This window comes from Neocloeon triangulifer, unplaced genomic scaffold (assembly GCF_031216515.1).
Source record: "Neocloeon triangulifer isolate White Clay Creek 2 clone unplaced genomic scaffold, ASM3121651v1 ptg000010l, whole genome shotgun sequence".
In the NCBI taxonomy this organism is placed as follows: domain Eukaryota; kingdom Metazoa; phylum Arthropoda; class Insecta; order Ephemeroptera; family Baetidae; genus Neocloeon; species Neocloeon triangulifer.
The window spans coordinates 1,051,338-1,063,563 of record NW_026775552.1 but is presented as its reverse complement, the minus strand read 5'-3'; the positions used below and the strand labels follow the sequence as shown (position 1 = coordinate 1,063,563).

The window sequence follows — 12,226 nt, the reverse complement described above, 5'->3', positions numbered from 1 at the left end:
CTGATATTTAGTACAGAAATCCAGGGTCCCTTGCCAACCAAACTGTGCTTTGCCTTGAAAGCAGGTTTCTGTAAATAATTTCATGCTGAAAACTTCTGTTCTGAAGAAAAATCACATTTTTAATTGTTTTTGGTGAAAATTTCAATTCTCACGCGTTTGAATTAATTGTTGAAAGATTCGACTGCGGCTTTTGTTTGCAATTGAGAGCGCCACGTGGTTGTTCTGGTGGATGCGTTTTCCGCCAAGCCGCACCCCCGCCCACCGCGACTCGATCAACCCCCGGAATTCATTCGAGATTGACGCGCGTGACGTCACGATTTGGGGCTTAGTCCGCGCGCTCAGAGGTCATTTCTGTGAAACAGATGCGATGACAAATGGCGCACGTGCCCCTGCCGTAGCGATCGAGCTGCGCCAAGAATAAATAAATAACAACAACCTGTAACTCGTGGGACTTGCCGAGCGCGTCTTGCTTGACACATTCAATTCTGCCACTTTTGTCTCCGGGATTTGCCGCCGCCGCCGCCGCCGCAAGCCTGTGACGCGCAACAAATGAAATTCGAAGCGTGACTCGCGTCCAAAACGACGCTCACGACTAATCGAGTTTCATTTCGGCCACTTTCCATCGATCCGCGGCACCAAAAAGTCGATGCGAGACCAACAGGAATGACGTGTTGACACTTTTAAAACGTTTTTTCCACTGCATTAGTCCCTGCGCAGAGATTATAAATCATCACGATAAGTCTGCAATTGTTTTGATACACTACAAGTTTCTACTTCGTAATCTAAATAAGAGCCCGATTTTTTAATTCAATGACAGCCATTCCTGATTTTATCTTGGTAAATTTGGTTTCAACTTCAAAATGAAACCAAAAATTTTGCTACTTTTTTCAAGATTTCTTGTCGATTCTGCAGATTTTTAATTGAAAGCAAAATCCTCTACAAAAACTTATTTTTAACTGCAACTAAAATTCCATGTCTGCGTTTAAGTTAAGGAAAAGTCTCGCTACGAGTTTTGCACTTTTTCTCCCTGCATTCGTTGTTATGACATTTTCCTTCTCTCGTCTCACTCGTTTGGATCTTGACGCGGAGAAAGCGACGCGCATTTGTGTAAATTAATTCGCGAGCCGCACTCATTAGGGGACGCGTCGACATAAATCTCAAGGGCTGGGGCCGAAAACAAACAAACAAGTGTCGCAAGTGGGGGGGGGGGGGGGGAGGACGTGGTCTTTTCGCTCGATTGCCGCAAAACGCGCGGAGAAAAACAAAAGACGCGCACGTTTACATTTGCATAATTCAGCGCGGGCTCGGCGCTCTCCGGGGTTAATGATGGCGCCATTATGCGCGGATGATGCATGGCCGGTGGCGGCGGCGGCGGCGGCGGCGGCGCCCGCCGGGGACTTGGCCCCGTCGCACTAAATCAAACCTCAAACACGGCAAAAGCATTAGCCGCGGAGCAGCCGCTTTTTCAATTCGCGCCTCTGCACTTGAGCGACCAAATGCACAAAACCAAAAGGTCTCCTTCGATTATAAAAAGTGCGTTTACTTATCCTTAACGCGGGCATCGCCAGTTTTTATTCCTGAATGACGAAATAACGAATTCTTCAACTTGCACAAGTCGGGCGAATCACATAATACATTTTCCCTGCAAAAGTATTCAAATGTGTGGTTCTAGAAAAGTGAAGAAAAACTTATTTTAATTGTCATCATGTCTTTTTTTCAATCAGTTTCCATGAGCCAGAAAATAAATTTAAGTTTTAAAGTATGTGGAAAATCATTCTAACCATTTGTTTCCAATAATTTCTTGAATTTTGAATAAAATACAATAAAATTTAATAAATTTAATTGAAATCCATGTTAAGGAAGCCTCAGTTGTACTTTTTCAATCATATAAACAGACTATTTTCAATCCTTTGAATGCCATTTTAAACCATCATGACTTATTAAGATGTATGGTTCTCAAATTTTGAAAATTCTTCTTGGTTTTATGTATGGTAAATATTTTGGTTACCTCAAATTTTTGATCTATTTTATATTTTGAGCTTAATTTTGTCAGGATCAATATAAACCTAGAAACTTGGTGCCCACCTTGGTTCATTAGCTCCAAAACCTCCCACGGAGAAAAAAATCTTTACCAAAATCAATTTGACAGCACTTTTTGTAAATCCATTTTCATCTCCAACGGCCATATTGGAATTTGGCAATTATGAAATTTTTCATAATACGAAGTATGATGACAATTGTTCCAGAAATCAATTCAATCAAAGTGCTGAAATTGTCTTCATTTCCTCGAAAACTATTAACATTTTCAGGCTATCAAGATGATCCAGATCCAGATGGCATGAAAACTAAATATTAGTTTATGTAGAGAATTTTACTGCCCAATGATTCTATCATTTTGAGTGTGAGGAAGATGAGCAAAATGAGCTGCGTTGTGATCCTATTTACGTGTAATGAGAGCCCTTCGAATTGAGCCGGATAAATGGATTAACAATCGGACAAGAGAGTGGGTCGACCAAGGGCTGATTGCAGCCGAAATTTGTTGCTTTCCTTTTCGCTGCTCGAAGCTCGAATAACCCAATAAGCCATCGCAGCGATTCCCGAAATGGCTCTCGGCGCGAACTTTGTGCGAACGAAATAAAAGAGACGCGCAAAAGTTTTGGCCAAACACAATGGCAGTGGGCGTGGCCGCAAAATTGCGAATGGAAATTGGAAAACGCAGCGCGTCATATTGCAGCCGGCGAGACGTGCAATTTACGGCCTCGAAATCGAGCGAGCGCTGCCAAAAATGGAAAAAACAACTTTTTCTCCCGAGTTTCTCGTCTAATTGAAAAAGAGGACATTCTTCGCAAAGAATTTCCTTCTTTATCGCGCAGCCGTAAATATCAATTTGCTCCCCCGGTTTTATTTCATTACGTTTTATGGCTCCAATTTGGGCGCATGCGAGAGCTAAATACGGCGTAATTTACAACCGACAAAGAAAACAAAACAGCTTTTTCCACGATCGCGGCACGAGACAAAATTGAGTGGCAAATTATTCACTTTCCACGGAAAGCGTGCGGCCGGCGCTGGAAAACCAAAATGCTTGCGAGGCCAATTAAATCCATTACGTGCCAACAAAATAACCTTTTTGTCCGAAATATTGTTAAATTAACTCATAAAGAATTATTTTAAAATACTTGAAATTTTAATCGAATACAATGAAACCTACTAACTTTGTGTAAAACATGATGGAAAAAAGCTTTCATGTTTGTTAATTTTGAACTCATCCGAACAGTTCATTTTCAAATGTTATTTTAAAATCAATGATAATTCAAAATGGCTTGTTGAAAGAGTTTGAAAATTTTTGGCTATCTCGGAATTTATGTCAGGTTGCTTATCTTCAAGAGGCACAATTTTTTTTATTTTGAACCATCATGATATTTGCCGCGGCGGACGAGTCTCTTTTGATCTCGGCAGACATCTGCTAGTTTTAAACCCTTTCTTCTCTATTTTCCTTAATAAAATTTGTGTATTGACCGAGATGAATAAATAATAATTTGATTACAGATTTTAATTAATTACAAACGCTTCAAAATTTGACTTGAATTTCTCTGCCACTTGATACATGATACTCCATAGAATCCATGTATTGTTTAAAAACTTTCAATTAAATTTTTATCAAATATTTACGCCTCTATTTTCTGGTTGTGTGGCACATTTTGCTGCCCTGAGGTGGTTCCATCCTCTTTAATCGTTCGCCTCCGTTTGAGTCAATAAAAATAAAATAAAAATGGATCTTTTCTCTAATATATGAGGAAAATTTTGGTGGATTATTAAATTGGCGGCGTATTTAATAAACTTTGAATATTGGCCGAGCAGCTGCGTCGTCATCAATCAAGGGAGTCGGTCGAGGGCGATTTGTCAGCATCAGGGCAGACGAAAATGAGAGACGGAAATTCTTGCGCTCGCCGGCGAAAAAAACGCACAAATCCCTTCTGTATCATAAATTTTAATAATCGCGCAGAAAGTTGCGCGAGATGAAAATACACGAGCAGGGAAAGTCCATAACTCACGAGAGCTGCACTTGTCAAAGCGCCAAATTAATAAAAACACGCGCCTTTGTTTCGCCGGCGCCGCTGCGATTTCCAATTACGTGGCAAAGACGAAACTTTGCATGATTTGCGGCACCGACTTGGAAACCCAACTTCAAATTTTATTCTAATTTCATATGCACTGAAAAACGTAATCAAATTTGGGCTCTTTGTTAACTTTTCTTGCTTTCAGTGAAAGTTTATGTTAATTTAGATAGAAATACTAGGAAATGCAAACTTTGAACTGAACGGAAAAAATCAAATCCCAACGGAGGAAAGGGATAAAGATTATTGAAACGCTTGATAAATTTCTTAAATGAAGCGGGCATGCTTTATTTTCCATCAAAAGCAACTCGGAATATCCACTTTCAGCGTTTAATGGGTACAAAATAATTAAGAAAATGATTATTTATTTCTATTATTTGAAACTTTTTCCCTATCGCTTTTTATAAGGAAATAAGTAGATAAGGAAAGTTAAGATAATATATAGTGGAATTAATCACACATAAAAAAAGTTTGTGCGTTTTTGTCAAAAAACTTTTTAATCTTATGTTATAAGTTCCTAATCTTGTTTTCCTCACTAGGAGGAAATGTTTGTTAAGTGATTGAATTCTCTGAAGCGATTAGATTCCGACGTTTTCAGATTGTTTTAAGCATTTCAAGCACGACTGGGGAATTTTATTACGCGGCAAAGATACAAGACGGAAGTACATGGTGGCAAATCCTGATTTGAATTAGTTTGTTCGGAAATGTTAGTCAGGAGCGATTGATTGTTTTGTGGACGCAGCGAAATGCATTTTCTGGACAACTTTGATCTTATTCTGCTCCTCATTATTCTTCACGTTTTCTCCAATGTCCAAGGTAAAGTGAAATTGAATTCAATATTCAAAATCACTTAAAAGACAAGTAAAAAATAACTGTAATTTTGTGTTACATTCATTGTTGTTAAATACGAATTGTAAGAAAATCTTACATCCGCAAAAAGTTTTTTTTTACGAAATTTAGCGTTTTTAACGGATTATTTCAGTCCGCGGCCTCCAATAAAACAATTTTTTTCTTGCCCTAATAAGGTAAAACTTTTCCTGTTTAAATTATAAGTAGCGCATAAATGCTGAAAATTATTGAAAATTATAATGCGTCAATTGATAAATATATCATTTAATCTTGCAGGAACCAACTTGCATAATTTGACTTTGTGTCCGGTGGACGAAACCAAATGTCACGAGTGCACATCAAAATCAGATCCATTTAAATGCTACTGCACTTCGGACAGGAAGTACACCAATCTCACTTGTCACAGCGGAAAGTTGAATCTGTACGACGGCAGGAGTGAGAGAAAAAATAATAAATTTGAAAATTTATCTATTTCTGAGGGACATTTGCAGGTGGCGGATTGATTTGCCCAAAAGAGATATTACCAGAGTGCAAGGACACGTGCGGAAAAAATATAACTTTTGGCGACTGCGGCTGCCCAGATTGCGTCGCTGCGATCAGGAAGAAAACTTGCCAATCCTTTCTGCCAGGACATCTGGAACCAGCAACCCCTGGTCACAGGTATAATTTTAATTGAACTGGAAGATCAAAAATCACGCATTGGATTAATTTAGGGGGCCAAACGACTGCCCATCCGACCTGAGCAAATGCCACAATTGCACAAATCACCTTGACTGTTTCTGCCCTGCACTTAATAAAACCATCAAAATCGTCTGCAGCCGCTACGGCAACTTCCTCGACCTCTTCAACCCTCAAAGTGAGATTTTTTTTAATTCCTCGTTTTCTCCGTTGAAGTAAAAACTTGTATGTTTTGGCAGGTGGCCTCCCTCACTGTCCACCTGTGAGTCTTGCGTCCACAAACTGCTCCTCCTCGCCCAGTGATGGCAAACGAGCTTGGTGCAGAAGCCTTGCAATTGCACCTGAGACAACGACAACAACGACGACGACGTCCTCCACCCCCACCACCAAACCAATCTTTACAGAGGTTGAAACATCACCTTCGATCAAAAGCACCATTCAAGCCTCACCTCAGCCAACAACGACCGAACCCGTCAACCCTCGAGATTCGCCAATCAAGGGGGTGATGTTGGTGGCCACCCTGGTTCTGATGGGCGTGGCCCTGCTCGCACTCTGCGTCCTCATCGGCCTGCTTATGAAGGCCATCAGGGAGGCCAGGATGGTCAAGGTCGCAAGTGACGCTCAGCAGGGCGACAAGGCAGAAACCACCTGATGATAATTGAAGATGCTCAAAATTTGCTCCTTTCACAATATCGATGGAATTCAAAAATAATGTGTGATAAAAACAAGTTTTGTTTCCATGATACCCCGTTTTTTAAGAATGTTGCAACTTACGAACTTTAGCGAGACAATTATTGCTTGACGACGATTACTTAAAATAATACAGCATTTATCTTCAGCGTTTAATATGGAAAAAGTAGTGATGATTTTTTATTTCAATCTTTTTTTATAAGGAAATAAGGAAAGTTTGAATAATACGAGCAGTGTAATTTATCACTCACAAAATATGTGAGTTTTTGATCTAATGTTAAAAGTTTATAATCTTGTTTTCCTCAATAGGAGGAAAAGGCTATGTGTTTATACACCGTTAAAGTGATTAAATTATCTAAGGCGATTCTGACGTTTTCAGATTATTTTTAACTTTAGAAACACGACTCGGGAATTTTATTACGCGGCAAAGATACAAGACGGAAGTACATGGTGGTAAATCCTGATTTGAATTAGTTTGCTCGGAAATGCCAACTGGCCAGGAGCGATCGATTGTTTCGTGGACGCAGCGAAATGCTTTTTCTGGACAACTTTGATCTTTTGCTGTTGCTCATTCTGCACATTTTCTGCAACGTCCAAGGTTAAGTAACAATGAAATCAATACTAAAAATCAATTAGAATAGGGTAAAAAATAACTGTAATTGTGTGTTACATTCTTTGTTATTAAATACGAATTGTAAGACAATCTTACATCCGCAAAATGTTTTTCACGAAATTTAGCGTTTTTAACGGATTATTTCAGTCCGCGGCCTCCAATAAAACAATTTTTTTCTTGCCCTAATAAGGTAAAACTTTTCCTGTTTAATTAGCGCATAAATACTGAAAATTTCTTAAGAATTATTGAAAATTATAATGCGTCAATTGATAAATATATCATTTAATCTTGCAGGAACCAACTTGCATAATTTGACTTTGTGTCCGGTGGACGAAACCAAATGTCAAGAATGCAAATCAAACCCATTTAAATGCTACTGCAATTCGACTAAGAGGGACACCAATCTCACTTGTCACAACCGGAAGTTGATTCTGTACGACGGCAGGAGTGAGAGTAAAAATTATTATTTGAAAACTTATCTATTTCTGAGGGACATTTGAAGGTGGCGGATTGATTTGCCCAAGAGAGATATTACCAGAGTGCAAGGACACGTGCGGAAAAAATATAACTTTTGGTGACTGCGGCTGCCCAGATTGCGTCGCTGCGATCAGGAAGAAAACTTGCCAATCTTTTCTGGAAAGAGACCTGGAACCAGCAATTTCAGGTCACAGGTATAATTTGAATTGAACTTCTAATATGGACCAACAATCGCGCTATGGATTAATTTAGGGGGCCAAAAGACTGCCCATCCGACCTGAGCAAATGCCACAATTGCACAAAAGACCTTGACTACTGTTTCTGCCCTGCACTTAATAAAACCATCAAAATCGTCTGCAGCCCCTACGGCAACTTCCTCGACCTCTTCAACCCCCAAAGTGAGATTTTTCATTCCCCGTTTTCTCCGTTGAAGTAAAAACTTGTGTGCTTTGGCAGGTGGCCTCCCTCACTGTCCACCTGTGAGACTTGCGTCCACAAACTGCTCCTCCTCGCCACGCGACGGCAAACGAGCTTGGTGCCGAAGCCTTGGATTTGCACCTGAGACAACAACAACTACGGCGACGACGTCCTCCACCACCACCACCACCAAACAAATCTTTACAGAGGTAGAAACATCACCGACGACCAAAAGCACCATTCAAGCCTCACCTCAGCCAACAACGACCGAACCCGTCAACCCTCGAGATTCGCCAATCAAAGGGGTGATGTTGGTGGCCACCCTGGTTCTGATGGGCGTGGCCTTGCTCGCACTCTGCGTCCTCATCGGCCTGCTTATGAAGGCCATCAGGGAGGCCAGGATGGTCAAGGTCGCAAGTGACGCTCAGCAGGGCGACATTGCAGAATCCACCTTATGATATTTGAAGATGCTCAAAATTTGCTCCTTTCACAATATCGATGGAATTCAAAAATAATGTGAGATAAAAACAAGTTTTGTTTCCTTGATACCCCGTTTTTTAAGAATGTTGCAACTTACGAACTTTAGCGAGACAATTATTGCTTGACGACGATTACTTTAAAATAAGAAAGCATTTTTTTATAATTTTTAAACTTGCTTGTAAATAAACCCTATATATTTTAACCACGCAATAATTTCAGCCTCAATTTTCAAGTTTTCAAAGTACATATTTATTGTTTTAGAAATATCTTAGCAGAGCAATATCAACTGTTTGTGCTGTAAAATGGAAAATCTGAAGTTTGAAAAAAAAAACACCATGCAAAGAAATATTTATTCCCCATAGAGGAAAGATCGGTTATTTTTGGAGCCGTTTTTGAAGCGCGATGAATTATGGAACGGGCGACATTGTTTACTTTCAACCAGGAAATGCGGCGGATTGGAAAGTTAATCGAATTTCTTGCTCTCTCTCCGCGTTCATTTGGAATCGATGCAAAAAAAGAGCTTTTGAATGACGCGTAATTGCGCTTTGTTCGAGCTCTCCGAATCAATAAAATTGCACAGAATTCCTTCCTAAAAGCAAATGAATCAATTTAAAAAGGCAAAGGCCGCTTTTAGCGCACCGATTAATCACGCGTGGACGTTCGATAAATTAAATTTTCGCGGCCGAGCGGACGCACGGCCAGCTGCAAATTATAATTTATTTGCTTGCGGTGCGCCGAGCCGAGATAAATTCGCATCAGTCACAATTAATTGCGGCCGTTCCAGCAACAAACAAAGTACTTTTCAACCCCGACGTTGTTTGAATTCAAAAGTTCAAAGGGCCGCGTTTTTTTTCCATTTTGTGAGAGAAAACTCAAATTCATTTTCCATATCTAAAGGAAAATTGTGATTTATTTCAATGTCTGGTTCCGAATAAATAGTCAAAGCGGATAATTATTGATTATCAACAAATAAATAAAGTAAACAAAAAATTCAAACCGAATTGATTTATCAACATTGATTTCAATTTCATATTTTTAATTATATTCCAACTGATGACTTTTCCACACTTTATTAAACATTAAAAAATATTGCCAAAACAAGAAATTAAATTTTATTTCATGAAGTAGAGCGAAGTTATCTTTTATTTCCTTTTTGATTTATTCCATTTCTGTTTTTTATATGTTTTTTCGTGGAAATGTCGCAATTGAAAAGATTTCGTTGGCTAGAATTTGCAGAGAGATTTCGTTTCTCATTTCTCTCCTCTGCGTCTCTTAAGCTTTTTTAATTCTGGCGGATCTTCTCTCCTTTCGCGGCACGTGCGCATACTTTTGTAGACTTTCTTTTGTGTGTGCGACTCACGTAGAAGCTCTGCCGGATTTCGCATTTCCTTAATTTCGCGCCGGCAAATCGTAATTTAATCTGCAAAAATGCGCCCTCCCTTTTTGCACCACGTTTTTCTTTGCCTAACGAGGTTTCAATTGCAAGAACTTCTGCAAATGGATTTTCCCTTTTGAATTGAACGCGAGCGTCTCGTTAAAATCGTTGCATTGTGACAGGGGAGGGGGTAAGACGGTCAAAGGGTGCGCGTTGTTTTGATACATATATTGTTGCGAGCAAGAGCGACGCGATCCGTCAAAAGCGCCGCGGGCCACGAATTTCTCGCCGGCGATCGATGCGCGCCAAATCCAATGTTTATTCGCGACAGGCGAGCAAAAAGGGAAATTCGGAAACACGAATGACGAAAAATGTTTTTGAAATTGTTTCCAACCATAAATTGATTAAAATGAGAATTGTGCTGGAAGAAAAAGGCCTAAATAAAAACTATATAAATAGTTTTTTTTTATAAAAAAAATTTTTTTAACTTTTTCTTACATCGGTGTAGCTTTGTAATTTGTTCTGCTTGTGAAATTGGCAGAAAATTAAAAAAATGTAAATGCACCCAAATTATGCAAAGCAAAATTCATCATCTTCAGTAATGATAAGCATCAAAACCGCATTTTATTTTATTTAAATTCATCCAGATCAATCTCAACGAGGAACTTTTGACACTGTAAATAAAACTCTGATACTTTCCCATAAGATCATTGTAAATTTTTTAAGTTTACCGATTTATTGGTTTTTTTTTCCATATTGATTGCTTTGATTTAAACGCAATTTGGTGATATTTTTATCAATTTTAATCGGGCCAATTTTTAGAAAAAAAAAATATATTTTTAAAGTTCCCTAAAAAGTGTTAAATTTCAAAAATTCTGTTCTTCAAATGACTTTTATTTTTTATTTCTGCTATTGGAAAGTTGAAATCTACAAACCAATGCCAACAAAAATTTCATCAAAATTAATCAATTGATTTTCTCGCAAAATAAAAATTGTGCAAATGTAAAAAATACTGAACAAAAATTCGCCACTGAATTTTGCAAATTACGGTCGATGCAGGAAATGGCCGGTGTTTCCGGACCCAACTTTTTTTGGTGGGAAAAATTTAAAATTCAGGAAAAAACTCGATTTGCAGGAGAGATAAGCTTGAACGGCGCCGCATGTTTTGCGCGATAAATTATTGCGGCGCGCACTTCGGTCCCGCACTTCGTCGCCCGGCAATAAAAGGCTGGAATTCTCGGTGCCGACGCCGGTTGTAAAATTATAAATGCTCAAATTTTATTTCCTCTCTCTCCGTCCGTTCAAAATTTCTTCCTTGTCCGTAAAAGCGACCCGGTTTATTACAAAAGGTGCAGGCCAAATTTTACTCCTCGAGTAAAATAAAAAAATATGCTAAACTTTACGATTTTCAAAGAAAAATTCCTTATTCTTCAGCAGGGACAAAGAATGAATTTGTAAAAATTTCTTGATATCAATGATTTTCTTGCATGTCTGGTTTGTTGTGCGACTTGCTCAAGAATCTCTCAAGTCAAGATTAAATAAAAAGCACACGGCGGAATTTGTATGTAGAAAAGGCGCGTGTGCGGGAAGGGAAACGAGGTCGGCTGCTTTTTATTATTATTCGGCGGCGGCGGCGGAGAAAGAGAAGGGCGAGGACAATCGCATTATTCAAGGTCTGCCGAGTTGGTTGGCGGAAGAAAGGGAATAGAATCACGATCTGTCATCGTTTCCCGGCTAAGCCATTAGAATGCGTTGCTTGGGACAAAACGTGCCTCGTCGCAACTCCTTCTCTTTTTCCTCCCCCGAGGCCGAAAAAAGCGCGCGTTAATGAACGAAACTAATTTCGCCGTAAATCACATCCGCGGCAGGTAATTCGGCGGCCGAGGAAATAATTGAAATATCCTTCGTAATTGAAACGCCCCCTCCTGGCTTTTCCTTGCACTCGCGCGGCAGCCCCGAGAATAATTGGATTGTCAAACACAAATCCGCGCGCAGCCAAAGCTGCTCATCCTCAGCCTAATCTTTCCAATTTTCCACGCACAAAACAGGAACAATACTAATTCTTCAATCTCCTCAAATCTACAGAAAGAGTAAATGAAATTAAAAATTACTCTTCTTCCAAGGATCAAAAAAGCAAATTAATTGTAAATTATCCCAACCTGCGGATTTGTATTGCTTTTTAAATAGAAAAATCGCTTAATTTTCAGTACATCTTGCATCGGTATCAGAAGAAAACCCAATTCAAGTGATTCGTTGAAGAAAGAATATGAGAATTTCAGGTTTTACTGTCAGTTTGGTTAAAATATTAAGCTTCTGGTTATTGGTGGCGCTGCGATCGCTGAAAATTCAGCGATCGTTTCAAATATAAAGAAATAAAACTCACAAAAGAAGGTGTATTTATTATTTTTATGCATAATTTATAGATGCCATTTCAATTGGTGCATCAAACATTTTCAGAGAATTGAATTAACCAAAAAATTTTGTAAATCTAGATTAGATTATTCTTTTTTAACTTAAATTGATTAAAATATG

At 39.0% G+C, this 12,226-nt stretch overlaps 3 protein-coding genes across 8 annotated transcripts in view; 2 read left to right on the top strand and 1 right to left on the bottom strand.

Annotated features, from left to right (window-relative positions):
• Positions 1 to 12,226, bottom strand: part of LOC132195668 (acid sphingomyelinase-like phosphodiesterase 3a) — a 118,438-nt gene that overhangs the window by 81,231 nt on the left and 24,981 nt on the right. The window lies entirely within an intron of this gene.
• Positions 4,792 to 6,358, top strand: LOC132195727 (uncharacterized). Its single transcript, XM_059617900.1, has 5 exons — positions 4,792 to 4,931; positions 5,241 to 5,399; positions 5,456 to 5,624; positions 5,678 to 5,820; positions 5,882 to 6,358. The coding sequence occupies exons 1-5, from the start codon at positions 4,862 to 4,864 to the stop codon at positions 6,292 to 6,294; spliced, it is 954 nt and encodes a 317-aa protein (XP_059473883.1). The 5' UTR covers positions 4,792 to 4,861; the 3' UTR covers positions 6,295 to 6,358.
• LOC132195711 (uncharacterized) lies at positions 6,783 to 10,403 on the top strand. Of its 2 annotated transcripts, none has more exons than XM_059617882.1 (5): positions 6,783 to 6,930; positions 7,240 to 7,392; positions 7,448 to 7,616; positions 7,675 to 7,820; positions 7,879 to 10,403. In XM_059617882.1, exons 1-5 carry the CDS (start codon positions 6,864 to 6,866, stop codon positions 8,295 to 8,297), a joined length of 954 nt encoding a protein of 317 aa, XP_059473865.1. In that variant the 5' UTR covers positions 6,783 to 6,863; the 3' UTR covers positions 8,298 to 10,403. The 2 variants fall into 2 exon arrangements, with proteins under 2 accessions (XP_059473865.1, XP_059473864.1); XM_059617881.1 differs by having other exon boundaries at positions 7,240 to 7,398.

Bases quoted from the DNA above. Each gene is read 5' to 3' on its own strand.
- LOC132195711 (XM_059617881.1), top strand. From the start codon at position 6,864: ATGCTTTTTCTGGACAACTTTGATCTTTTGCTGTTGCTCATTCTGCAC. The intron at 7,399-7,447 runs GTAAAAATTATT...GGACATTTGAAG, and splicing joins GTACGACGGCAGGAGTGAGA to GTGGCGGATTGATTTGCCCA. The intron at 7,617-7,674 runs GTATAATTTGAA...GGATTAATTTAG, and splicing joins CCAGCAATTTCAGGTCACAG to GGGGCCAAAAGACTGCCCAT.
- LOC132195727 (XM_059617900.1), top strand. From the start codon at position 4,862: ATGCATTTTCTGGACAACTTTGATCTTATTCTGCTCCTCATTATTCTT. The intron at 4,932-5,240 runs GTAAAGTGAAAT...TTAATCTTGCAG, and splicing joins CGTTTTCTCCAATGTCCAAG to GAACCAACTTGCATAATTTG. The intron at 5,625-5,677 runs GTATAATTTTAA...GGATTAATTTAG, and splicing joins CCAGCAACCCCTGGTCACAG to GGGGCCAAACGACTGCCCAT.